Raw genomic sequence first — 27,696 nt, forward strand, 5'->3', positions numbered from 1 at the left:
TCCCCCACAAACTTTACATGAAGCCAAACAGAACCACACAGGTTTGTCCACTTTACTGATTACACCTCTCGTCTTTATAACGCGTACAGACAAATACTTCATACAAACATGGGCTTTACTCTGTGTTATGTTCTGTGTTGTCAGTGTTAACTGCTTCATAAAGACTGAATACCTCTGCTATATATCATATTAATGCTCGGTTTATCTCTGGTGCCGACATTTTGAAAATCTCCTCCAAAAGAGCACATAAGATTGGTAAACTTTGAAAATAAGAGTCCCAATGAGGTAAGAGGAGCAAACCAGGAGGCTTTGGAAAAGGCTAGAATTCTAAATAACATGCACAGACAGACAGACACACACACACACACACACACACACACACACACACACACACACACAGAGAGAGAAACACAAGAAATAATAAAGAAATAATTACTAACAAATTACCCAGCTAAGTAATTTAAACTCAATCAGTCAAACTTTCTTTATATGGCACCTTTCAGACAAGTTAGTGCAATTCAAAACGCTTTACAGATGACAAGTTGATAATAAGAGAGGACAAATGTAAACAGTACAAATGATTGGGACTAATATAATTCACTGATGTTGAAACTAATGCACGCATGGAAAAAAGAATAATAATAAAAACAGTAAAATAGATCTAAAAAGAAATCAAATCTAAATTAGATTGAACTGATAAAAAGACAATGACGATTAAAATAGATAAAATAGGTTTAAACATGAATACATTAAAATAAATGATTAAATAAAATAAATAATGGTAATAAAATATTCTGATCAAAAGTCAGGCAAAAAGGGAGGGTTTTAAGTTTTAAGATATCAACACTTTCAGCTGCTTTCAGATCTTCAGGCAGACTGATCCAACAGCTCGGAGAATAAAACCTTGAAGCTGTTTCACCACTTTGGAACAAGACTCGAGCCACAGGACATGAGGGACTGTCAGACAAGTCGGCTGGTGCAAGTCAGATGGTTTTCTGTTTGATCAACATTCAAACATTTCAAACCATGATGAAGACAGATATGCACTTTACTCACTTGCTGCATTATGTAACACATGTGACTTTCGTACAACTTCACATGTAGGTGGCGTTACAACATCAAAACAAGGGGTTGGTGGAGCAGCAGCTTGTAGCAGCAGCTTGCAACAGCAGCTTGCAACAGCTGGCAGTTTAATCAGCTTGCAGCAATCAGCGTTTTCTTCAGGAAATGCACACTCTAGTTTGGCACTAGAGTCCATATGTAGGGCGCCCACTACTGTCACTACAGATTATTGCATTGGTGGTGTTCAGTTTAACCTTTGTTCTTAGACATTGGTTGGCCTTTGGTCACAGTTATTCCAGTCACAGAAGTGAGTCAGTATTTTAGAGAAAATAAATGATAGCAAACTTAAAACACTTGAAAATATCCTGTTTCTATTAGCAGTGTCTAGTAGCCATGAAAACACTGCTTCAATTGTGAGTTGCTTCATTAGTAACTTCACCCTCAACCAAGTCAATTATTTCTGGCAGTTAAAGCCACAAGAAGCACATACTTTGTCTCAGTTTATCTTTCTTTCACTCTCTTCAATTTAATATAAATGCTATATAAATGATTATCATTCCTAATTTAATGCTCATACACAGTCTGACACACATAATATGTCCAAAGTACACAGTGTCACTTGGATATTTACCCTGAGAGAGCAGAGTTAAACTTGTGGGTGTGAGCAAATGTCACACACAACGTCCTGTTGACTGTCAGAGTGATGTATGGACCTTAAAGCTGCACTAATCAATATTTTATTAACAACGGATCAGATGACTATGGGTAATGTGAAAAAGTCCTCTCGTGATGATGAATCCACAGAGAATGATCAGCCAGCGTTCTCCTCAGCACAATGGGGGCATTTTAACATCTTTCAGCTCATTATTTTGGTTTTATAGCATTTGTTTCCATTATTAGCAGCAGGCAGCTGTTTTCAGCAAATAAGCTCTGATAAACCCACTGTCTGTACACAGTGTGGTAGGCCTTCTGTTCATAGCTGATAGGGTGAAGCCTGTCATAATGACATTTGCAATATTTCATTTCATTCATTTGTTCCGCTCATGTCGATGCACAGCTCCAGATAACATGCGATTCATGAACAAAATGCAATTCAATTTCCTTCTACACATTCCAGGACTGAAAAGGAGCAGGGAGAAGAAAAAGAAATCTATTGTTTAAGATATCTAAACAATAGAAATAGATTCCAGTTGATTAACAAATATTACTTACAACCAACATGAAAAAAAAGATCATTTACTACAAACTAAGAGAGGCTATAATTTGTCAACTTCATATAGTCTAATATTATTTCTATATACATTTTCTTGAGCTGAAAAACATTTGAACAACCCTTTAAATTATTCTCTAAAGCAGTGGTTCTCAAACTTTTTCACCTCGTGGACCCCTAAACTGACACAAATTAGACCACGGTCCCCCATCTGATAAGATTTTTGCTTTTAGATGTTTTATTATAGAAAGTGTATGAAACCCATGACCAAAATAGTCATACATTCAGTCATTGTGTTACTTATTGATGGAATTATAGTGAAAATAAATGATTCCCCTTTTTTGGTGGGGACCCCTGGAACCCCCTCAAGGACCCCCGGGGGTCCCTGGACGCCACATACTGAAATGCACATCTGCTTTAATATGAAACAAGAACTTTTAAAAAAACCTTTCCTCTTTTTTATTTTTTTTTTAACTACAGCTCCCTGTTTGAAGCCACAGTAGCTCCAGAACATTAAAAACAACATTTCCCAGAGGGCTTCAGGAGCAGAGCCGTGCCAGGTTTGTGCGCACCTGGGTGTGGCTCACGCACGCGCGCACACACACACACACGATCACGCGCGCGGCGCAAAGTTTATACGAGAGTGTTTCTGCCGTCCCTCCTTCTTCTCTTCCTCTCTTCTGCTCTGCCGGATCTCTTTGTCTGCTCTCCGAGTTGCGTCTCGTTCATCTCAGCTGTAACTTCCAGGTAAATAAATGTTTTCAGTAGCATCCGTTCCAGGTGAGCGGTGAGGACATCCGGGGTCCACCTGTGGACGACAAAAGAGCCGTGTCAGTCCACTATCCGTGTGACAGCTACTGCAGGCTGGACTGGACACTACGAAAACCATCAGAGACTCTTTAAAAACTAACCAGACCCAGTTAATACAGATGTTTAGATGAAACACATCTGGTTCTCAGAGAAAGTTTAGTATTTGTCTTGTTTAGTTGCCGACTAACGTTTTTCTTCCTTTAATAGGCACAACTTTCCTCTCGTGGAAAAAAAACATCCAAGACTGTCAAAATGGTGAGTCATTTTCATTTCACGTTTCACTTTTTTCCCTCCTCCAGCCTCCATTAATCTAAAGAAACATCGTAAATTTCTTCCTTCTTTCTGGACCGGATGAATTAAATCTCCAGTTAGTTAAGGAACAGTCCGTTATTTATGCAAATGTATGACTCATAAAAGTTTTTACTCTCTTAAGTCTTGAAGACAACGCCCACTTTATTCCACATTATGTAATAAGATTTATCTGACTGGTTGGGATAAGTGAACAAAAAAATGTTGATAAACTTTTGATACGTTTTCATGAAACATAATAGCTCATTATCTTCTATAAATGTAGTCAAGGGCATGAGATAAAGCAAAGAACGGGCTCTGCAGCCATTTATACACAGTTCAATACGTACATTGTTGTTATAATTAAGTGTATTTAGGCACAGAATTTGTCAGTTTAAACATTTTACTACGGAAACTTTCCAGTTTGTTAAGTGTGGGTGTTTGTATGGGTGTGTGTGTGTGCTGAGTGCGCATGCCCGTGGGGCTGGAAAGAGGTTTTCATATGGGGAAGTTGAGAAGTTTTGTGTATGAGTCATGTGGGCTCTATTCCACTCGGGTGGGTCACTGCAGTCTCTCCACCTCTCTTTCTGTGTTTAATACAGTCATTTCTACGTCTAGCCCGGAGTTTAAATCCACCCTCCTCTCTCTTAAAGGGGAAATGGTTCTCTCTCTCTCTCTCTGTGAGTCAGGGTGGAGTGATATGTTACTATATAAAAATGTGATTCATGATAATAATCAGTCGTGGTGACGTTTCGCTGCTGTGCCCTGCAGACAGTTTATTGTTGGGCCGTAAAGCGAACTGCTCACAAAAGTCAGTTTTAAGGGTTGGCTGAGGATGAGGATACGACTAGTGATGCTCTATATTTTTTGTGTTGTCAGCAAATCCAGTGAAAACAGCAAAACCCACGATGAATTGATCCAGATGTGTAGTCAAAGCCTGTTATAGTGTGTCCCTCTGTTCCATAGATCTCCATTGTTGTTAAAAACACATCACTGAGCTGCACCGTGCAGTATGTGACATGCTTTAGGGTGCTGAAAACTCCATCCCGGAGCTGTCAAACCTCACTTGTACATTGTGTTTGTGGCTGAAAATAGTCCCAAACAAACACACTATTTTGATTAATGTTTGTAAAAACTACAGCACCCATCTGGTCAGGAAATACATGACCTTATAAAACGTGGCTTTGGGCCAAAGCTGTACACAGGATTTTAGAAATACTGAGGATGTGAGACCAAGCAGCCTCCAGATGATAAGACAACTATGAAAAATATTTTTGTTAGTTTGGATGTTTTTCCAGATGAAATTAGTGCAGTGGCTCCCTTGATACACATTTTTTGTAAATTTTTTTCATCCATCTAAAAACAGCTGTATGTCCCAGTTTCTCTACACGGTGATCTAAAAGCTATTTTATCTTATCCGATAAAGAAAAATGTTAAATTTAGCATATTTATACATTTAAAGATTCCCTCCAGACATAATAATACTGTCTAATATGGAAAAATAGAAAAAAGAATAGTAGTGTCCAGCTTTTAAAAAACTATTAAATGTCAACTATAAAACGTAAACTGCACTTTAGGTCACAGAAACAAACACAGAGGGTGTGACTGCTGTGTCATCAATTGTAGCTGCTGTCCTGCTCGGAGAGCCACTGACAGGGTAGGAAAGTATAGATTATACAGAAAGACGGACTTATATGTTGTTAGTTTTGGTTTTTTCGTTGAAATTAAGTAAAATATTGAATCATTTTGGCCTCATTCTAAATAATATTCACATCTAAGCTCAACAGTACTGACAGTGATAGCAAATAATGGCTGCATGATAACCACATCACCACCACACACAGCAACAAAATGCTTGATTTTTAACATTATAACGATTTTCCTTCACGGAAACATGACAACAGCAGGTAGATTGTGGACGGTATGCATGGCAACCACAGTCCATAAATGCAGGAGGGATTGATAAGTGGTGTCACTGTCTCACTGCTTTACCTGCTGTAACAACCTCTGTTTATCTTCGGAGGGTCAAAATACCTCCATCAGCAGGCCGCCCCCTCCTCCGCCTCAACTCATGCCTGAACTCGCTCCATAAGACTCAACTTATCTCTCACTATACGCTCTCAGTCTCCGTCTGACATTCCAGCGGAGATGATCTACATTGTGTCGGGTTGTTGTCCAAATATCTCCGTGTTGAGCCGTCTGCAGATTGATTAGATTTTGTTTAACTTGTGAGGCTGAGTGTGTTTATGAGAAACGTTTTGGCATCGTCTTTCCTGCACAAACAGACTTTTCTTGTTGTGAATGGCGAGTTGTTTTTGAATGTTCCACTTTTTTTTTTTTTTTATAAAGCTCCAGATTTTCAGGGTCAGAATTCCAGTGACATTCCCGTGGTTTTCCACTCTAAACATCTCTGCTCTGAAACAAGAAGCAACCACTTGGCTGTTTCATTGTTAATGTGTCACAGTTTGAGGGATTGTCTTGAATGAGAGCAACATTGTTGCAGCGCTTTTCCAAAATCAATCTTAAAGTTAATGTTTTGTCAGCCTTATCACATTCTTACTATCTTGCTGCTTTGAAACATTTTTTTCCACATTCAGAGAAATGATTAGCTTGATAATCAGACTGAGTCGCCATTTCGTCTCTCTTGATCCATCATATTTGAACCGCCAAACAAATCTGAGACGGAAATTCAGATATCTGGAACCGTAACTAAGAAACAATGTGAAGGACATGCTGTTTATAAGAGGAGAGCGTATGAATAAAGTGGTTTAGAGCTCGTGTGCACATCTGTATGTTTTTTAACGGGCCTGCAAGTCTGGAAGTCATTAAGTTCATTAAATGCATCTTAAAGGAGAAGTCGTCAATGAATGTATGCACATCAGGAACCTGGGAGATTTTATTTTATACAGTATTTATGTAAGCACGACTATAAAGATTGATTTAATGCAGTCTGTGATTTTATAAAGGTGGAAAGGGAGAAAATCTTGGATGAAGTTATGTGCAGAACGAATCTTAGACATGTTATTCAATACAGTATTTATGTAAGCATGAGAAGTAGTAGATTGATAAAATGTGATCTGCAATGATAGAAGATCTTTGAGCTTTTTGCATGCAAAGAATCTGAAATAACTCATATTTATCTGAGCGTGAATCTACAAATTGATTGAGTAGGATCTGCAACGGTAAAACATTTACTAAATATCTGATGATAAGTCATAGAAAGCAGACACATGCACTTCACTATAAATACAGTGTGGAAAGTTTCTCTTCTGATGCACACACTTTTGTTCAGAGCTGAAATGATTAGACGATTAATCAATAAGTCAGTGAGCAGAAAAGTTAATCAGCAACTATTTTAATCATGGGTTCATTGTTTAAGGCGTTTGTCAAACATATATGTCAAAGATTGTGTGGTTCTAGCTTCTGAAATGTAAAGACTTGCTGCTTTTCTCTGTTTTACATTTTTATTACTATATTTTATATAATATATAGTATATATAGTTTATATTTTTAATATTTTTATTCATGTAAATTAAATATCTTTGGCTTTGACTGTTGATGGAACAAAACAAGATATTTGAAGACACCTTGGCTGTGGAAATTTGCGACATTTTTCACATTTTTCTGATGTTTTATAGACTAAACACTTAAAATAATTGATAGTTTAACATATAATGAAAATAACCGGTAATTGCAGCCCTACTTGTATTGGCACAAAATGATAAAACTTGCATAAAACCATCGCTGTGCTCACAGTAACATGTAACATGAAAGAATGTACACCAGGCTAATCCTCTTCTGTCCACATCTTTCTTGTTGCAGGCCAGCAGAGGAACCGTGAAAGCCAGCGGAAACTTCAACGCCAGCGCGGATGCTGAGGTCCTGTACAAGGCCATGAAGGGTCTCGGTGAGATGCTCGTACATCTGCTGTCATTTGATATGTATGAAGGAAGGCGTGTCAGTCAGTAGTACTCCTCCAACAACAAACCAATGAGAGAGCTTCACTTGGAAGTTCCTCTCTGAACAATTACTGTGGTAATCCTTTCTGCACCCAGACGGCGGTGAGTCATAAACACAAGAACGGAGGTGAAACTTGAGACGCGTCATTGTGAGCAAACACACGCTGACTGTGACTGGACGCTGTAATCATGTGGATGAAATATCTGTAATCACCTAGATAGCAGCGTGCTCATTATGATGTGATATGTTCATCACGTGAGAACAGTTATAAATAAACACTTGTGGCTTGCCGGCTGAGTAACTATGGTGCTTGTTGCTATAGGGACCGATGAGGATGCCATCTTGCAGCTGTTGACTGCTCGAAGCAACGGCCAGAGGCAGGAGATCAAGACTACCTACAAAACTCTGTTTGGAAAGGTTGGACTGCTTCATTAAACCACCTCAACACACATATTATCAGCTTAAAGGCCTCAGTATGCTTTAAATGAACAACACGACCAACGCTACAGCAAAAGTGTTTATACTTCTTATGAATGGCCTCACTTGATAAGCTGAATTATATTTATTTATAGCAGTCTTACTGACATCAATGACATTTGAAAGGATGTGCAACAACATGGCTTTAACTCCACTGATGGATCTTTCTTTCTAAGTACATTTAATCTAATCTATGCACATGTTGTCCTGAAAAGAAAATGATAGAAACGAAAATCAGACACTGCATGTACAAACCTTTATGGTATATTTCAATGATACATTATAAGTGTACATTCATGTTGAACAGTATTAAAGACAAAAAAACAACATGTGCTTAAGTGTGAAATTAGAATAAGAGGGTCCTATTCAAACAACACAAACAAGTCCAATTAAGAAAGAAGTTTCAGGGCATTTCTGTCCGTCATATATTGAATATATTGAGTTCATTCTTCCATCTATTGATTGGTTGATATTTACATCTATGAATACAGTGTTTACCCAACAAATCAAATTATTCACCAGAGCTTTTTGTCCTTCATAAGTACTCCAGCTCTGAAATGAAAGCCAGAATTCCTCTCACAGAAACGACGGATTGTGAAAAGTGACAGAAGTAGTTGTGCAAGGAATAAAGAAAGAGCTTAAGAGAGGTTTAATTCCCGACAACTTTCAACTTTCAAACCTGCGGACACTCGCCCAGTCTCTGAGTGGAATGGAAAAAATGCAACAAAAGTTGTCGGACGCAGCCCTCTGAAAGATCCCGCTGTCAGAAAGGAGGCTTCAGATGCTGTTAGAGGATCTGACAGGATCATTTGAAGAATACTGAGGCCTTTAAACCTAGTGACCACACGCAACATCAAAGCTCCAACTTGACACGGTCAAACTGTGACAGTCAGTACGGAAAAAAATCATCAACCGGAAAATCATGACAAAATTATCCAGCCACACACAACAACCATTAAATCTTTATCTGCAGTGTAGTCACACACAGGATTTATGCTACACCAGAACTAATTAAAGTACATGCTGTGTCTCCGTGTCAGGATCTGATCAACGACCTGAAGGGAGAGCTGGGTGGTAAATTTGAGACTCTGATCGTGGCTCTGATGACCCCACCACTCGCTTACGATGTGACATGCCTCCGTAATGCCATCAAGGTAGGTGCTGCAGTTAGTAGATGTGAAACTGATACAAATTTAGATGTATTTTAGACAGTTTCTACAGACAAGCAGTCTTTCGGTCCTTCTTCAGTCAAAAATAAATGTGTTTTCCTTCTTGTTCCTTCATTAAGCAGAGTGATGTATGTGCAGAGTTTGATACTAAAAGGCTGTTTTCACTTTGATCTGCTGAGAGAGGAAAGTTTCTCTGAGGTCATTTTATAATCTGAGTTTAAGAGGTGAATCTATGATCATGATTTGTGACATCACAGCTAGTTTGGAGCCAATCCTGGTCCAGTATGCAACTTACACAAGTGTGATGTGGAAACTTGAAGCCTCCAGTGCACAAATACTGAGAAAGGACTTTACAGTGAAGCAGGAGACATCTGGTGTCCAGCAGCTAAACTTTTAAAATGAAGGTTTACCTACTGGAGGAGATTTTAACAAGATAATTGACTATTAGACACAAATTATTATTCAAAGTATTTTATACACATCTTAAAACATGTCTAGAGGGGATCTTTAAATATCAGGTCTGTAACATTTATGTTTTTGACCTTTTAGGGGGCAGGAACAGACGAGAAGGTCCTGGTGGAGATTCTGGCCTCCAGAACTCCCCAGCAGGTGAAGGACATCGTCGCTGCTTATAGACAGGGTAACACACACACACACACACACACACACACACACAGACTAAATATGTATAATAAACTCAGTTGTCTAAGAAAAGTCATGAACATGTTTAATTTGGATTCATTCTATGTTTACATGCAGTTTAATTCAAACGAGTAATGTTGGTGTTAATGTTTGCTACAGTATCTCTTAAAACTGCCCACTGAAGTGGATGTTCAATCCTTTTTCAACTCCTGCAGCAGCTACTGTAGGAAGCTTATTGTCTCATAATGAGCAAGTGTTGATTTTTGCTGAAACTTAGATGAACTTTTCATTGTTTAAACTATCCATCTATTTTCTGCTGATTGTCCAGATCCAGGCTGCGTTAATTTAAGTAATTATATCATGAGAAATTATTTGTGAAAAAATATGATGTACTTTTTCAAGATCAGGACTAAAATAAAAGCATTAACATTTGTGTTTCATGTGTCTCCCAGAGTACGATGATGACCTGGAGGAGGATATTGCAGGTGACACCTCAGGTCACTTCAAGAGACTTCTGGTTATTCTGCTCCAGGTGAATTTCTCCTCTCCTCTCCTCTCCTCTCCTCTCCCCTCCTCTCCTCTAACAGAAATGTTTTGTCTCTCCTCAGGCTAACAGGCAGAGGGGGATCCAGGAGGGAAATATACAGAGCGACGCTGAGGTGAGTCAGTTGTCCGTTGCAGATGAGTAAATATTTCAACTCTGCTCTGCACCATCAATGAGGTCTTTGTCTCTTTGTTTGCGGGTGTGACTGTCACATGTGTTTGCTTTGAAGCATAAGTGTGTGTGTTTTTAGGGGGTGGAGAGTGTCAGTTTGTACAGCTAATCTGTAATGATGCAATGATGCCCTCTAGTGGTGGGAGGGAATAAAACGTGTTTGAGGTGTAATAGTTTCCTCCTACAGATAACCGATACCCCCTACCACCTGTGGATAAGGCACCGACAGACGGCTGTCTTCTACCTCTGACCTAGGTGTCGAACGTAGTTCCCAAAATCTACATGCAAGACCATCGAAGCCTTGCTTAGAGAACCAAAGTCAACCTGGATTCTATAATCACCAGCTGTCGTTGAACCACTACCAACAGGCCTATTTAGTCAGGAATCCTAACAGCTGGAGTCACAACGAAGTGTATTGGTGCAAATAGGTGTTGGAGGTTTGAAAGTATTCCAACATGGCCTTCTAACAGGTCATCTCTGGAGGAGGCCCACTCTAAGGGTCGAGGGCACTCGCCTGGTTTTATAGGGCAGCTTCAGAGCCCTAGCCCTAACAGTTTAGCCAATTAAACCCCTAATAATAAAACTTTCAACCCAATTCTGCACTGAAATTATACCTCTATCACATTTATAGCAGCATGTTGACCTCAGTCATCAAGTCTAAACCTTTCATGACAGACAGAAGTTGTCATGAAACAACTGGTGTCAGCAGAACCAAGTTTTACCTAAGTACAGTACTTGAGTACTTTGTTGCTTTCCACCACTGTCATTTGCAGTTAGTTTATTAATATAAAAAAGTAGATTATGTTGGACTCTGAGTTTCCTGGGAGTAAAACTGTACCAGTGCCTGTCATCCAGGTCATGGTCCATCCAAACATGTTGAGTCAAGAGCAGCTGGACTTGTGGTAGAAGATGTTTCACCTCTCAAAGAACTGAAGAAACCTTTTGGATGAGAGTCGAAACGTCCTCAAGAATCTACAAGTCTCGTTCCTCTTGACTCTTAACTCTTCTGCATATACAGCAATGCAGAGGAGAAGATTAGTTTGTACATTTTTTCCAGCTACTAATCCAAAGTAGTTGCATTTATACTAATAGATTTTACACAGTAAGGTTTAAGAACATGCAAGAGATGGGATCAAGAACTGGTTATGATATATTTTTTATAGGGTGCATTTTTCAGGATATTTTGTATACTGTATACTTAGACTGGGTATTGATTGCGGGCAATTGGACTGTGAACATTATTTATTATTCATTTAAATTGTATATTGGGGCTGAATACTGTTTTATTATATTTCATTTAGCATTTTTTTTTATTTTTTAGGATATTGTGTTGTTGGCCTGTGTGCATGCGTGCGTATGCATGTGTGTGTCTGTTAGTTTATGTACATTACACTGTGGTTTATTTGAGGCGTATATGACCACATGAAGTTCTCCTAATGGGATAATAAAGTTTACCTTGATCTTGACCTTGAAACAGAAATGCTTGATCCTACATAAATTCTACACCCCCAGTTTGTAACATATGCTTAAGAATTAGTAGTCTCCAAACCTGAGCTGAGACACCTGGATGATCACTTGAATCTCTTTTTCTCAGATTTGACAAAACTCCTCCAGAGCGACGAGCCGATTAGTGACATGTTAATTGACTTTGACATATAAAAATGCTCCTTTAAGACTTTAGTTTGTTTGCTTTTATGATTTTGAAACCACGTCTGATCGGTTTTTGTGTTTGTGGCTGCAGGTCCTCTTCAAGGCAGGAGAGCAGAAGTTTGGCACTGATGAACAAACGTTCGTCACCATCCTGGGCAACCGGAGCGCAGAACATCTCAGGAGAGGTTGGTGTCTGTGTGTTTTGGGTTTGAGATTAGAAGTATTAGAGATCCCCTGTAATTGCTTTGCAGTTTCACAAAATCACTAAACTGTTTCTGAATGTGTGTGTTTCAGTGTTTGATGCCTACATGAAGTTGACTGGATATGAGATGGAGGAAAGCATAAAGAGGGAAACATCTGGATGCCTGAGAGACCTGCTTCTTGCAGTGGGTACGAAACTACACAACACAATACAGAAGTGATGCTGACTTTTAATTTCTCATAATGACAGTTTCTCAATCACAACTCTTTCTTTTTCACTTTTCTTCTATAGTGAAGTGTGCCAGGAGCGTTCCAGCCTATTTTGCTGAGACTCTGTACTATTCAATGAAGGTAATTTTTACCTTTTTACAAGCAAAATTGCGGAAATAGTCCTACCTACCATTATAAAATCATTGATGATCATTGATCATGAGTGTTTAAAGCACAGATGGCCATTATAATATTTAATCTGATAATGTTAATACCTTTTAACATTAGAAAATGAGGCCATGAACTAATGAACAAGTGATTAGTTCCAATTCTTAATAATTGTAAAAAAGATATTTTCTTATAAACTACTGCAGTACTTACTTTAATATATGAAAGCTGATACATATACTCTATGATTGTTTATAACTTTATGAATGAATTCATGTTTTTTTTTGTGTGTGTCATACTATTAAAAATTATTAATCCCACATGGGATTGGATGACAATATATAAAAAACAACTTCCGGCAATTAACATTATGTTCCAAACAGAAACAAATCATTGCTGCAAACTACATAATGTATGCATTATACATACTGTAGTGTGTGTATATATACTGTAGTATACATGTAGTATGGGGAAAAACATGCTTCCCACAGAAAAACAATACAAACGCTACCAATATAAAACATTTTTACTTCATGATCAGGCATTTATTTGATGTATTTTAATGTAAATCAGGATCCAGGTGCACAACAGTAATTTCCAGACATTGTCAACATTGACAAACATTATAATGTTGCTGTCTTGGTTTTTTCTGTACACATGACATCTTTTACGTGTCTGTCCATCCTTGATGAGAGATCACTGCTCTGTTGCTCTTCCTGAGGTTTCTTCTATTAAATGTTTTTTTAAGAGAGTTTTTCCTGATGCAATTTGAGGGTCTAAGTATAGAGGATTTCCTTCGGTTGTACAGATTGTAAAGAAGCCCCTTGTGGGGAATTTGTGATTTGTGATATTAGGCTACATGAATAAAATTGACTCGACTTTCTATATTTAAAGTAACAAGTAGAGAATTGAGCAGCCTTTCTGCGTTCTAGTTTTAATTAGGTCTATATGTCACCATGAGATATTCAGTAGACTGTAAGATATCAGTGCTCGTCAGAAAATGTGACGCTGCTGTCGATTATATATTGTATGTTTGTGGGATTTGTGCTCATATTATGTTTGTGTGTTTGTTGCAGGGTGCAGGAACTGATGATGACACCCTGATCAGGGTGATGGTGACTCGTAGTGAGGTGGACATGTTGGACATCAGGTCTGATTTCAGGAGGTTGTTTGCCCGCTCTCTGCACTCCATGATCAAGGTACACACACACACACTCACTCATACACACTCATGAATGAATACACTACTAAACACACAAACACACTTACACCAGTTGACTTCCACCTATGAGTTTTTTTTTTTCCCCTATTCATAAACTTTTTGTTGTTTTTTACAGGGAGATACCGGTGGTGACTACCGTAAGGCTTTACTGTTGATCTGCGGAGGGGATGATGCATAACCGTGACAACAAGCGCAATAGGAACCACACCTGAAGTGCCTTTTTTCCTCTGAAGTCTGTTCGCCCACCGAGACAACAGCAACAAGCTAACACAGTTCACCATAACAAAACTTGCTTGTGAGCGAGAGATGGCCCATCAGGTCCTTTTTTAAACTATGATTCCAATTAATGTCTTTGAAAGGTAGCTAACATTTTGTTCACATGAATCTACATTTAAGCAGCTTTCGGTCAACTAATATCTTCAATATGACTTAGGGCTGGGTGATATGGACAAAATCAAATTGACCAAATACCTCGATATCGATATCATGACAGTATTGTAGGACTATTTGTGTTTCCACAAAATATTTACACAGTGAGATTTTTGATAAATAATCATCAATAATGTGAATATAATGACTAAATGTTTAAAGGTAAATAGTAGAACAGCTACAACAATCTGGTGAGTTCAAAAACATCATTTTACTGTAATATAGCCTTTAAAACCAGGAGAAGACAAAACTTATGGCATATCACCATACTACAACATCCAAAATCTAAGACGACATCTAGTCTCATATCACGATATCGATATAATATCGATATATTACCTGGCCCTAATGACTTATGTGTTATCATTCATTTACAGTAAGATATTAGACTGCAATTGTTTTTTGTTTGCACTTTGTACGGCAGAACCAATATATGCAATAATAAACATTTCACTTGATGAAGTAAATCTTTACTTTTTTTGTCATGTCTCAGTGCTTCAGTATAAATCTCATCCTGCTGGTCTCTGTTGGACCTGCACTGAGCTGCCACTAGAGGGAGGTAGAGCAGCTTTAATAAGAGGGGAGTTTGGAGTCCAGGATATTAAAGCACCTCAACATTTCCCATGTCATCATTTTTAAGAGACATATGTATTTTACTTCTACTCCACGACATTTATTTGACAGCTACAGTAGCTGCTCACATTGCAGATTAAGATTTTATCGTCTTTTATCATAAAAGGGTTAATTATCACAGTTTAAGCTACACAACAGCTATATACAAAGTATTTTAAACATTAAGGTGCTGTTTGTACAATAATGCATTAAATGTAATCCAATGATAAATAATACATACAGTTATACAACACCCTGAAAAGGTGTATACTGCATAATAAGTAATTTTTATTTTGTTGCAGTATTGCTTAGATACTGGTATATAGTTTACTGATAATTGTTCTATAAAATTAAATTAAATTATTACTATAACATTTTGAATGTTGGGGTTCTACTTGTAATTGAGTATTTTTACATGAATGATCTGCTGCTAATACTGCTTGTATTTAAAATCTCATATTTCTAAAACTTCACTTTCCACACATGGTTGAATACATGTAGTGAAGAGCCACTAATATCTGAAAACATCTAGCAATTCACACAAAAATAAATAAACAATCGGAGCAACAAATAGTGTTGAAATGACAAACTCTTTGCCTTGGATCCTTGGTACAGGATCGTTTATGCAGATCCAATACGGTTTTATGTGTTTGTTAAGTGAAATTCATAAGAGCCATAAACAGATCCAAAAACAGATTTGAAGAAGATTTGAAGAGAATATATGTTAAGTTTAGTTTAGTGATATTGCCCTTTAAACATCACATATATGAAGCATTCACCTCGTCATGTTGTTCTGTAGATTATCTCCTATCATCATGATGTCATGCTGCAGAACAGCACAGTTATGGAAGTGTTCAATATTAGAAAGACATCAGGAAATAATCATATGAATAAATGGTGTAAAAATAGGTATTAATGAATCAACAATCTGTGAAATGATGAAAGAAATATTCAAAACTCAACTCAATAAATATATTTTTCATCATTCATTTTCATAGTAACTGAATTTTATGGGATATAATTTTTATTTCATCATAGACATTTTTATTTCAAAATGCCCTTTTCAAAAGTAATTTTTTTTCTTTTCTTTTTTTTTGTTTACATAATGGAATTTTTCCCAATGACACTTTTATTACAAATAAATACAAATCTCTATTATGACCTAAATTAAGTCATAAAACCTTCTAATCTAAGAATTGAATAACAACAACAACAACAACAACAACAACAACAACAATGATAATAATAATAATAATAATAATAATAATAATAATAATAATAATATGATATTTATATCAATCAGTCTTGATTTTTAATGTCTTTATATATTTTACCCAGTTTATTCATGTGATTATTTTATATTTGTTAATTTCATTTTGGACACTTTGGGCCTCCATACAAAGTAACTGGGCAGTAAAATGATTTCAAAGGAAAATGTTTTTGTCTGTGTGCTTCTATGTGTGTGTGTGTGTGTGTGCATGTGTGTATGTGTGTGTGTGTGTGTGTGTGTGTGGTTGAAGGAGGGGCCATCCCAGGTCCTGTTACACTACTGTCTGTTAGTCTTTTCACGGTAGCAGTTGCTCTTGATTGTTGCCACAGAAACAGGCAGCCAATAACGAGGTCTGAACAGAAGGGTGTGGGGTCAGGCCACCTCGAGCCACAGGAGGAACAATACCTCCAACTCCTCCCCCTCACTGCTCTGTGTGTTTTTGGGTACAGGAGCTTGTGGGTGAGCACGAGTTCGGTCAGCTTTGTAGGTCAGATCTGTGGTACTTAGTGGAGCGTTGAGTTGTGATTTGATGTTTTTCCGCTGCTGCTGCTCATGCAGCCCCTCCTCTCCTTCATCACACTGGCTGAGGCTCTGTGAACTTGAATCAGAAACACAAAGTGGTTCAAGTTCAAGTACACTCTAATTAGATGTTTGTTTTCCAGCAGGGCTTCTAACAAGTATAAGTTAAAATGTAAAATGAGAGAAGCAGGACTGAATGATGAATGTCTCTTGATTCTTTGCCTAAATGAAACTTTATCCAGCAAAAGCTTGTTTGTTATTGTCTGAAAGCTGGTTTTAATTGTACTTGTCAAAGCCTCACACATCTTCTTGCACACAATTAGCTGTTTGTGTATATTTATAACCACTTTTTGGTGTTAAACTATGTCAAATCATCAGTCACTATGAGCTACTATCAACAGCTTGTGAAAAGTTTCAGTTATAACATCACAGGATTTGATGTTAATGTTTACATACAGATGACAAGTGACGAATTAAAGGAAAAACAAAGAGTGTAGAAACAATGAATTCAGATGCATAACACAACTAAGAAAATGAACATCCTTTCAGGCTCTTTGAGACAGATGAAAGTGTTGAACAGGCCTAGTTGACCCCAATTTTGGGTGAAGATAATAAGAGAAGATGTAAATCTAAGATGTTTGACTAACGGCAAAGACGCACATTGAAAGCTGAATAACCCTAACCCTACAGAGATGTGGTCTACAGTGATGCTAACAGCTCTGTGAGGCTGTAATTAGGCACACAGTGCTTTGAGCTAAATGCTAGCATAGGCATGCTAACATGCTGATGTAATGTTTCTAATAAAGTTTATCATGTTCACTGAGGGATGTGAATGATGTGGCCTTCACCAGATCTGGAACACATATGGTAGATTTTGGAGCAACATGTAAAACAGCGCTCTCTAAAACATCACATGAGGGAAGAACGATGTTTGTCCTTCCAGTTAAGTTCTAGTAATTTGTAGCATCTATACCAGGGATCATTAAAGCTGCTCTGGAGGTGACAGTTGATGTTGGCCACCCATTTGTGTTTTTGCATCTTAACGGGATGTAAGAAGAAGATGATCAACGCCTTCATGTTAGTTTGATGTAGCAACATACAAAATAACAAAAAAATAAAACATAATTCATTCAGACATAGATTAACAAAGCCTCGCTGAGTGCTACCTTCTAGGAAAGAGCATGAGAGCCACAGGCGGCTTTTCTCAGCTGCTTTCATGACCTGACATAAAGTCGTGACTACAAATCCGTAGATTTAAGAGTAATCAGGTGATGGAAGTTGTCACAAATCCATAACACCCAAATTCCTGAAGGCGTGCTGGCAGGCTGCTCGGAAATAGCTTCAGGTTCTTTCTTCAGGGTCTTCATCCTGACCTGGTTGAAAATGGGCACAAAACAGCAATCAGAGCATAGTCACTTCTTCAAGTGTCCACAGGTCTTAAATCCAAAGTAAGGCTTCAACTAACGTTTATTTTCATTATTGATTAATCTACCGATTATTTTCTCGATTAATTGATTATTTGTGTGGTTCATAAAATGTCATCAAACTACAAAAATGTCCACGCTAATGCCCCAGAGCCCATGGTTGTTCTTCAAAGTGTCTTGTTTTATCTAAAACCCAAAGATAATGTGTTAATTATAATAGACGAGTATGAAAACCAGAAAATATTCACATTTGGGAAGCTGGAATCTGTAAATTTTTGCCATTTTTGCTCAAAAGATTGCTTAAATCAATTATCAAAACCATTGCTGATTAACATTTTGTTGTTCGACTAATCAATTAATCAACTAGTCGTTGCAGCTCTAATCCAAAGTGAATAAATTCTGAAGTTTCTAAAGTTCAGGAGCCACTTTTAGGTCTGGAGGGAGGAACAACCAAACAGGCCATCATCATTAGACCTCAGAGACTTCCTGGTGATACAACGCTGCAGCAGCTCTCTGATCTGAAAGTGATCACAGGAATGTTGAATCTGATCTTATATGGAACAAGTGTGAATACATTTAGTTACTGTAGATATCAGAGGAAACCTTTTAGAGGTGTGATTCCCAACCAGGGAGTCAGCATAGTCAAGATATTAATCTCAGGGGTCATGTGAAGAGTCACAGGATAGAAGGAAACAAAAATAATTCCTCATACACAAAATTCACATAATATGTGCAGTGAAATGCAGAGTGACGTAGTCTTCAGGCTGTGCTAAAAAGGCTAATGTAAAATTAAGTTTATAATATAACAAATTGTGTTTATTTGTAACACTTTCCTCTAATATTTGCCTTATTCTTGTTAATTACTTGATAATCCTCCACAAATTTTAAAAATCAATAAAACAAACAAACAAACAAACAAAAACACAACTCTTTGATTGTTGCCCGGTTTCCAAAAACATCTTAAGGCTAAGATCATTTTAGCCTTGAGAAACTTTTGGTCAACAGCTGCTGACACAAAATATCTCAGCTGAAACATAAAGTAGCTGTTCTATAATCTCAGTCTCTTTGTAAACGAGCGTCCTTGCAGCTCATGAAACGATGACGACTTGTTGACTCTGTTGCTTTTTCTTGTTTCTGTTGATGGTAGCATAGCCAACAAAGCCTCCCTTGTCTTATATTTTCTCCTTCTTTGTATCCAAACTGTGGCAAAGACCAGTTTCTTTGAAAGTCTGGAACTATAAACGCTTAAAAGAAGAACATTCACATTAAAAGAGTTACAGAAAAAAAATCATCAGGCTTAAACCCTCAGAAACGTGTTTGCACATGTTTCATTCATCAGGAAAAAACACACATGGATTTTATGTCTAAAAACACAGGATGGACTGAAGACAGAAGAAAGAAAACAGGTGGATCTGCTGTCTACTTTGAGCGGAGGAATCAAAGGCTGCTGCTGACACAGGTGTTTAGTTTGTAAAGCACTGACACTACCTCCCTCAGAGAGAGAGACAGAATCAAGACGAGACATGTACCTGTTACGCCGGATATGAGCTAGAAAAGGGCAAACATGCCTAAATATGACTCAGATGAGCTGGGATGTCTTCACTTGTTACAGGATATTACAAGGTTAGAGGCAGTTTGTTGGTATTTGTCTTCAAAGAGCAGCTACTAGTGCATAGTAGCTCTACGCATCATAAACAACAAACAGTACAGTGTGTGATTAAAGGGGGACTCCGCCAATTTTACACATCAAAGTCAGTTAAAGCTATAATATGTAACTGTTCCACATTAAAATGTCTAAAAACAACTGGACCTATGTTATATATTTTGTTGAGTTGTGTACTTACATTATCCCAAATGTTTCCAACAATTTTCAAATCTAGAGAAATCTGTAATTTTAATCAAGGTAATGGTCTGTTTCATTTGATCGCCTGTCAATGGCGTCATACCCCCTCTACCGAAGAGTATACGTGCACAAGATGCATGCGTCGGTGTTGTGTTTGTCCACTACAATTGTGTCTACCAAAGAGTATACCCATACAAGAAAATATGTTGGTGTTGTGGTCGATGGACTTTTATTCAGTTTTAAGCCACATTTTTATGATAAACTTTTTAGATCTTGGTTGATTTTAACTGTATCTTTTAACCGGATGAAGGATTTTAGTCATTGGACATCTGGATCTTAAGTTATCAGAGAAACAAGCTGAACAAACGTTAGTAGCAGCTCGGCTAGCAGCCCCTCCCAGAAGTCTGGTACTCATGGAACATTGTTGGAGAAACACTGATTTTTTTACGTGAAACTGTTTTATTCAGTGTTTTCACCTGTTTTAATGACTGGGTCCATTTGTTTTGGAGTGGAGGAGACCTCTACCGATAATTCAGCTCCGAAGCCGGCTGTTTAACAATGAAGTCAACAACTCCCATGATCCCACGCTACTTCACAACGTCATCACACTCTGTCTTTTGTTATTGTTTTGATTGAGAGACCCCTAGCTGAAATTACATATTGTGTATTTAAGTATGTCATGGGGAGTGCTTAACCTGTAAAGCTATCGTACGTATAATGTTTTTTAGGCTCAGGATGATGATAATGAATGAATGCACTACAATCTCTGAGTGTGAAGGTTGAAAGATGTGAAGCTTTAATGAAAGATGAACTAACTAACTATTGTATTTGTCGTATAGATTTGAGGGCAGTACGACGTAGCCTCTGCACCTGGACTCCTGCATCAATGTTGTCTTTACATCCAACCCAATCGCCAGAATAAAACATTGGCATTGTACATTTCTGTGAACCACAGATATGTTGAATGTCTATGTTTCAATGTTGGCTGTTATCAGCTGAATAATGATGTTTTATGATGTGACAACACTGTGGTTGAGGTCGGGTTAAGTTTAAAAACCACTTGGTTAGGGTTTAGGGAAAGATCATGGTTTGGACAGCTGCAAATGTCCTGACATCTAGCTAAAAACACCCAGTTTTGTCGGTTGAAACGGGTAGCGGGCATCGGTTTTGAGGTGATTTCAAGGTGGTCTTGAATCGTACTCTCTGCTGATTTACAACTTTCCGCCAACAAACTTCCTAACTATCCACCGACCTCTTCTCCTCCTAATAAGAAAGTCACTTTTAGAAATGTTGATATGCTACATATTACACATGTTGAAATGTAGATATTCAACGTATCCGTGGTTTCCAGAAACGTACAATGCCAATGTTTTATTCTGGCGACCAGACTGTTACATCAAGGACAACAATAGAAATAAGTCTTGGAGTTTCTTGTGGGATTCTTGACATTTTGTAGATATGTTTGACCTCTCTCTCTTTCTCTTTGATTGTGTCAAATAAACAAAGGTAAAATAACATGGATGTCATACAAAATGCAGAATGAAAATGATGTTTTTTTCCTCCAACTTTGATCATTATCTACTTTGGAGCAAAGCCTCACTGTGATTTTGAAAATTTGTGCATCTTTACGTATCAGGGTGCACAAGTTGACACTGCTTAAAATCAAACATGTTACTGATCTGACAGTCAAATAGTTGTTTTTATCAGTGTTTAACGTTCTTTCATCAGACCTGCTGACCTGTTGATGTTTGAGTGTGTGAATCAAACGGCCTTAATGCGAACAGGAAGCTACACCATGACCACACCCACCCCACATGTAATGACTCTGTAATGAGGTCTGAGGTTTGTTTTGCTCAACTGCATGAAAAAAATAGAACATTTGTTTTTATTTTAATTCTATTTTCAGTCACAGTCACTCTCTTTGTTTTTTTACTATCACAGTTCTTTAATGTACATACATGAAAAAGCCACAGAAACCACTTAAAGCACTTTTCTCCCACAGTTCACTACAGAGGGTCTCCTATAAGTACCGACTCTGGAGTCTCAGTGATTGTGGTTCAAAGGCAGTTTTCTGCTCTGAGAACGCACACACAGCGAGGTGCAGACCAGTGTGACCAGTGTAACCAGTGTACACTTTATTCACCAAATGTTTTCGGCTATCTCTCCTCCATCAGGGTGGTGTCTGACGCCGTTTCTGTATCCCTTAGATACGTTTCACTGATTCATCATGTGACTATAAATCACTATAAATACCACATCATAAGCAATCCCTTGCCATAATGTTGTCTTTCATCTCGAACAAACACAGTCTTTTCAAACATTGGGATGATCCTTCTAAGAGTTTAAGAGAATCAATTATTCAGTTTTTCTTTTTTTTTACTATTAATTCATTAACCATTTGTGCGTAAAATGTCAGAAAATAATAACAAGTGTTCACCACAACTTTCCAGAGCCTAAGGTGACGTCTTTAAAGTGCTTGTTTTGTCTGACCAACTGTTATAAAACCTAATACAGAAACAGACAAATCGACCAGAAATCAAGTTAATATTGTTGGAAATCTGGACTAACTGTCTGTTGGAGATTAGGTGTTAAAGGTTTGGTTCACGTCTGTCTTAAAACAACAATCAGGTGCCCAAATGAACATTGAAACAGGTTTAGCTTGCTGTAATCATTCTTCCTGTTCATACTGAACATTAGAAGATCCCCTTAAATGTGCTTACAATGTTAGTGATGGGGAACAAAATCCACAGTCCAAATCAGATATTTTCCACAGTGGAAGGATTGCATCAAAAAGAGGGACTTTGTCACTAAAAAGACTGTAATATTTAAATATATCTCCTTGATTTGACTCATTTGGATGGCTGAATCTTCATATTAGCTCCAAATAAACTTTTAAATACATTTTTGCACAGATTGAAGACTGTGGATTTTGTCCCCCATTGCTTACATTGTAAGCATGTTTGGAAGGGATCTTCTATGAACAGGAGGGATGATTACAGCAGGAAAGACATGTTTCAATGTTCATAATAATGGGAACTTGGCTGTTGTTTTAGGAAAAAGGACCTATCCTTTAAAGATGTGGTTACATACGCTATCTGTCAAACACATCTATCATGTAACATGTATATCTTCTACAGGAACAGGAGGGAAATTGGTTGGGTACTCAGGTTACTCTCCTTGCTGTATTTTATTTGTTTGTTTTCCTGTTTTCTCTTTTTTGCTTTGTTGTAATCATGCTCAGATGGCAGAGTACACATACTGTATGAGCACAGTTAAATATTATTATCCAAGTCCACAGCTAAAAACTGCAAAACTCAACCTTTTGAAGTGGAGTTTGGGTTAAAAGCTCCATCCTGAATGTGATTTACAATGCCGCAGTTCAACCACTCTCTAAACTGAACTGATCCTGGAGTACATTACCCCACCAGTGGATCTTCTTTTGATCAAAGAGCCAGAAGATAAAAGAAATAAACCCACATGACTCGTAGTAGTAGAGGTGGGGAGGAGGCGTCTGACCCTTACAGCAGGATGGTATCCTCATTTCCTTCTTCACCCTTGACCTCTAACCTCTAACTACTTCCTCCCCGCCTGTGTGGTGGTGCTGGAATGTGTCCTTCAGTTCTGGAGAAGTGGTCCGTAAAACAATATGTCTACATAAATCCCTTTTGTGCCATCAAAGAGAGCTGACTTCCGTAAAAAAAAAAAGAAAGGTGGAAATCGTTCTCCAGTTGGAGTTCTTTTTTTTTTTTAAAGTGTCTGTCTGAGGGGACAAAGAGCAACAGGTGAGAGGTGATGAAGGTCAAGAGCCGACAGGAAAACATAAAATCCACATCTGGGGTTGCACTTGTTCCGGGATTACACATTTTACACACACACACAAACACACACAGCTGGATTAGAGACGTCTTTACCTTCAATCTTCCTTTATAGAAATGGTCTCTACTCTAATGCAGCTGTGTTAGTGATTAAAGAAGGAAACTGGAGGAACAACCCCTATATTCAGCCGCCGTGTACAATCGCTCCACTTGTGTGCATTAAAAAACCCCCAAAGTGTTTCATTATGTGTGTGTGGTGCTTTAATCTGATGGCAGTGGGTGAGAAGTCTGCAGAAAAGCGTGTTTGTTACGTCAAACGCTGAACTAAGCTTGAGATGACAGGAAGGTAGATGATGTTTTACTTTTGCTCTTGATAATATTATTAAGTCCTAAAAGTGTTATTTTCTTAAAACAAGTGAAAAAAATCAAACTATTTCATCCTGTTTCCAACACAAATCAACTTCTTTAAAGAGTTGCTGTCATTTTTCTTGATTTCAGTGCAGTGATCAGCCTTATTCGTCCTCCTTTTGAGATACTAAAAGTCATTTTAAGAAAATATTTGAAGTTTTTTCACTTGTTTTAATAAAACCTGACTCAAAAGGGGTTCAATAATAAACTGAATTTGCTTAATAAAATGGAGATTGAGTAGTTATGTGTACACAGTCACATGTTTCATACTGGTATAGAAAACAAAGCACATTGTATAAATAGAAAATATTTATTTGTAGTGCATATATACAGTGATGTTTATATGCTAATCGTGGTTGATTGATAAAATGAACCAGAGGTAGAACAAACTACAACTCTACATAATCATCAATCTTCATTTCTGTGTGATAAACAGCAGTGGAAAAAGCATTCAAGTTCCTTACTACAGTAAAAAATAGCAACACCACAAGGTACAAACAACTCTATTACAAGTAAACACATTTAAATTTTTCACTCAGATCCGAGATTCAAAACCTTGTCAGAGCATTCGGAGTCATTTTGTGACATCACAAGGCACCATCTGTGTTTAGTGATCATCTTATGGTGTCACATGTAAAACCTGACAGACGTGAGGAGTGGTGAGCGAGGCACTGAGAGATTTACACTCGATCAATAGTAGAAACCAGCTGATTCATTTTGGAGTTGTTCACCAATCACACTTATCAACTCCAGATTACATATTTTATCTATTGTGTTTTAGTGACTCTGTATGTGTGTTTGTTTGTTGTTATAACTGCATCATGTCTTTTGCCTCAATATGTTAAAAACTGAAAAGAAAATGTTAAGAAAATATTTAAGTACAATTTGCTGATGAAATGTCTGCAGCTTCACTTGAGCAAATGTTCTTTTTAACATCATCTTTTGACTTTTTAATGTATTGTTTTAAGTGTTATTTGTGTATATATTACATTATTTACATCATATAGTTTGTAAACATGATTTTAATGTAGCTGGCATCATATAAATCTGATTTTAACTGCTTTATGAACTTTTGTGTCGTTAAATCTATAATAATACATCATAATCTCAATGGTATAAACTCTGAGTAGAAGGATAAAGTAGCATAAAACTGAAAATACTCAAGTAAAGTACAAATAAATGAAGATCTGCTACTTTCCACCACTGGTGATAATTTACTATTTACTAATATAATGTAAATTATAAATCTTCAGTTCAGATTTGCTGAGCCACATTCACAGCAGAACAACTGACAAATACCCGTTAATATGCGCACCTGCGTGAACTTGGTGACTGAGAATGATTCACTTCTGCAGTTTGTATTGATTACCGATTAAAATGTGTGTGACGTATGCAATTTCTATAAACACGAGGAGTCCTGAACGGATTTCTCTGCTGTCAGTCATCTCATGTCCTCACGTCCCTCCTGAAGTTAACAGTCGTCACTTTGCAGCATGGAGAAAAAGAAAGAGCACACGCTGGCCCACGCGCTGTTGCAGTACTCTTCAGCCTTCTGCCGGTGGTCCGCGCGCCTCGTGCACGCTGTCGATCCGGCAGGAGCCGCGGTGGAGGCGCGTCGAGGTGGCGGCGGCCGGGGAGGCTCCACATCTCCGGACTGAGCGGAGGCCACGGAGCTGGAGATGTCAAGTTTGAAGTGCGCATCCCGGGGCGCGCGCTTGCACATGCCGGTCCTCACCAGCGCGCGTTCATCCTTGCACAGTTTGCCCTTAAGCTTTTTGAGCGCGCGGGCCACCTGTTTCCAGAAGCCCCTGGGGTCGGACTGGTAGCCCGGGCAGCTCTGAGGTTTGGCGTTGTAGTCACACCTGAGCTCAGTGACTCCGCCTTTGACGCGCGCCTCCGGGTTCTCGCATTTGACCGACAGCTTCACGGTGTCACCCACGTCTCTCGCCCCCCACGTGCACTGCATCTTGTCCTTGGTGGAGAACTTCCCGCGGCCAGTCGCTGCTGCTGCTGGTGCTGCGCCTTTGCCTCCGCTCCTCTGCGCTCTGCCCGGCGCTGGAGTCACGGTCCGGTCCGCTCCGCGCTCCTCTGCAGTGCGTCCTTTACCGCGCGCACCAGAGGACAGAGAGACCTGCTGCGCGAGGAAGGCCATCAGCAAACACGGAGCCAAAGTCCTCAGCAGTAACATCTTCTTACAGTAGATAAAGTCTCACCTGGAGGACAGAGGATGGTTAAAGACGTTTAGGGACCTCGGTGACGCACGTGGTTAATAAACTGGTGTGATGTCATTATTGAGTACAAAATGTTCAAAAATGCAAAACAGAAAATATAAACGTTTTTTTCCCACTAAAGACGGCATCCAGAGAAATAAAAAGTGATTTATATAAGAAATTGGTAATAAATAAATGCTGTTCCCCTGGCTGACGATGGCGTTGTGCCAAATTACGCATTTAAAAAGCTGCAGATCCAGAGCTGAACTTTTAGAAACTGTAGTGAGGAGCAAAGATTCATACATACACAGAAAGTCACAACTTCTCTTTTTTATTCTACTCACCAAAAATAACAAGTGTCGCTGTGCGTAAAGCTGCTGCTTGTGGCTCTCCGTGGTCTCGCACATGGCTTTCATACATAAATGCTGCGGCACGCCCACCTCTCCCGCCCAATAACACACACACACACACACACACACACACGAGCACGCAAATCCATTGAGAGAAATCTTTGCAGTCATGCTTTCAGGAGGAAGGGAATGCGGTGAACTCCCGCCTTCCTGACACACAAAGTTCATCTGAAGATCAAAGAGGCTGTAAACTGGAACTGATGATGGATGTGCGTGTTTACACAGGTTATTGTGAAGAGTTTAAAAAGGCAGATTACCACATTTTAACTCCACCTCACACGCATGCGCAGGCACACGAGGACGCGTCTTGGGGGGCTCGACTGCGACTCTCCACCAATCCGCTGCTGCGTTCAGCCGCGAGGAGCTAAGATATTGTTATTAGCAGTTGGAAGAATATTAATCAGCGACTGTTTTGATAATCAATTAGTTGTTTGAGGCAGGTTTTATTTATGTAACACGTTTCATACACAAGAGCAATTAAAAGTGCTTTAATGCATTAAAACGTAAAACAAATGAGAACAGCTTAAAAGCATTAAAATGTAATTTCAAAGAAACGTTTCAAAGGAAATTAAAAAGTTAAGAACAGAGTCATTTTAAATCAAAAATGCCAACACTTTACTGGTTTCTTAAATGTGATAATTGGCTGCTTTTCTTGGTCTTACATGACAGCAGATGGAATATTTTGAAGTTTTATTGGACAAAAAAACACGTTTAATGACCTCACGTCATTCATCTGTAAACTTTCATCTGGTCTTTCTGCTGTTTTATTGCTCTTTGTCCTCATAGTTTCTGGTCAGGCCCACAGCTGGTAATGTTTTTTAATTTTTTTCTGGTAAGAAATGAAAATTAAATGAGCCTATGTATTATTCCTATGTATTAAGATAGATAGATAGATAGATAAATAGATAGATGTACTTTATTGATGTACTTTTCTTGTGTTACAGCAGCAGGCTATCCACTGCACAGGACAGT

The 27,696-nt window shown here is 38.3% G+C and overlaps 2 protein-coding genes across 2 annotated transcripts; one reads left to right on the forward strand and one right to left on the reverse strand.

Moving 5' to 3' along the window:
* Positions 1-2,781: 2,781 nt before the first annotated feature.
* On the forward strand, positions 2,782-14,686 carry anxa5b (annexin A5b). Its single transcript, XM_044347275.1, has 13 exons — positions 2,782-3,019; positions 3,290-3,337; positions 7,193-7,277; positions 7,653-7,747; positions 8,848-8,961; positions 9,526-9,616; positions 10,071-10,150; positions 10,227-10,277; positions 12,075-12,168; positions 12,278-12,373; positions 12,477-12,535; positions 13,639-13,761; positions 13,900-14,686. Exons 2-13 carry the CDS (start codon positions 3,335-3,337, stop codon positions 13,960-13,962), a joined length of 954 nt encoding a protein of 317 aa, XP_044203210.1. The 5' UTR covers positions 2,782-3,019; positions 3,290-3,334; the 3' UTR covers positions 13,963-14,686.
* Positions 14,687-24,400: 9,714 nt separating this feature from the next.
* fgfbp1b (fibroblast growth factor binding protein 1b) lies at positions 24,401-26,743 on the reverse strand. Its single transcript, XM_044345537.1, has 2 exons — positions 26,659-26,743; positions 24,401-26,317 (listed from the first exon to the last, which is right to left on the reverse strand). Exon 2 carries the CDS (start codon positions 26,290-26,292, stop codon positions 25,576-25,578), a length of 717 nt encoding a protein of 238 aa, XP_044201472.1. The 5' UTR covers positions 26,293-26,317; positions 26,659-26,743; the 3' UTR covers positions 24,401-25,575.
* Positions 26,744-27,696: the final 953 nt, after the last annotated feature.

This window comes from Thunnus albacares, chromosome 3 (genome assembly GCF_914725855.1).
Source record: "Thunnus albacares chromosome 3, fThuAlb1.1, whole genome shotgun sequence".
Lineage (NCBI taxonomy): Eukaryota > Metazoa > Chordata > Actinopteri > Scombriformes > Scombridae > Thunnus > Thunnus albacares.

Excerpts from the sequence above, each read along its gene's own strand:
- anxa5b (XM_044347275.1), top strand. Across the intron at positions 10,151-10,226 it reads TTCTGGTTATTCTGCTCCAG|GCTAACAGGCAGAGGGGGAT; the intron begins GTGAATTTCTCC and ends GTCTCTCCTCAG. Across the intron at positions 12,536-13,638 it reads CTCTGTACTATTCAATGAAG|GGTGCAGGAACTGATGATGA; the intron begins GTAATTTTTACC and ends TGTTTGTTGCAG.
- fgfbp1b (XM_044345537.1), bottom strand. The coding sequence starts at position 26,292 with ATGTTACTGCTGAGGACTTTGGCTCCGTGTTTGCTGATGGCCTTCCTC.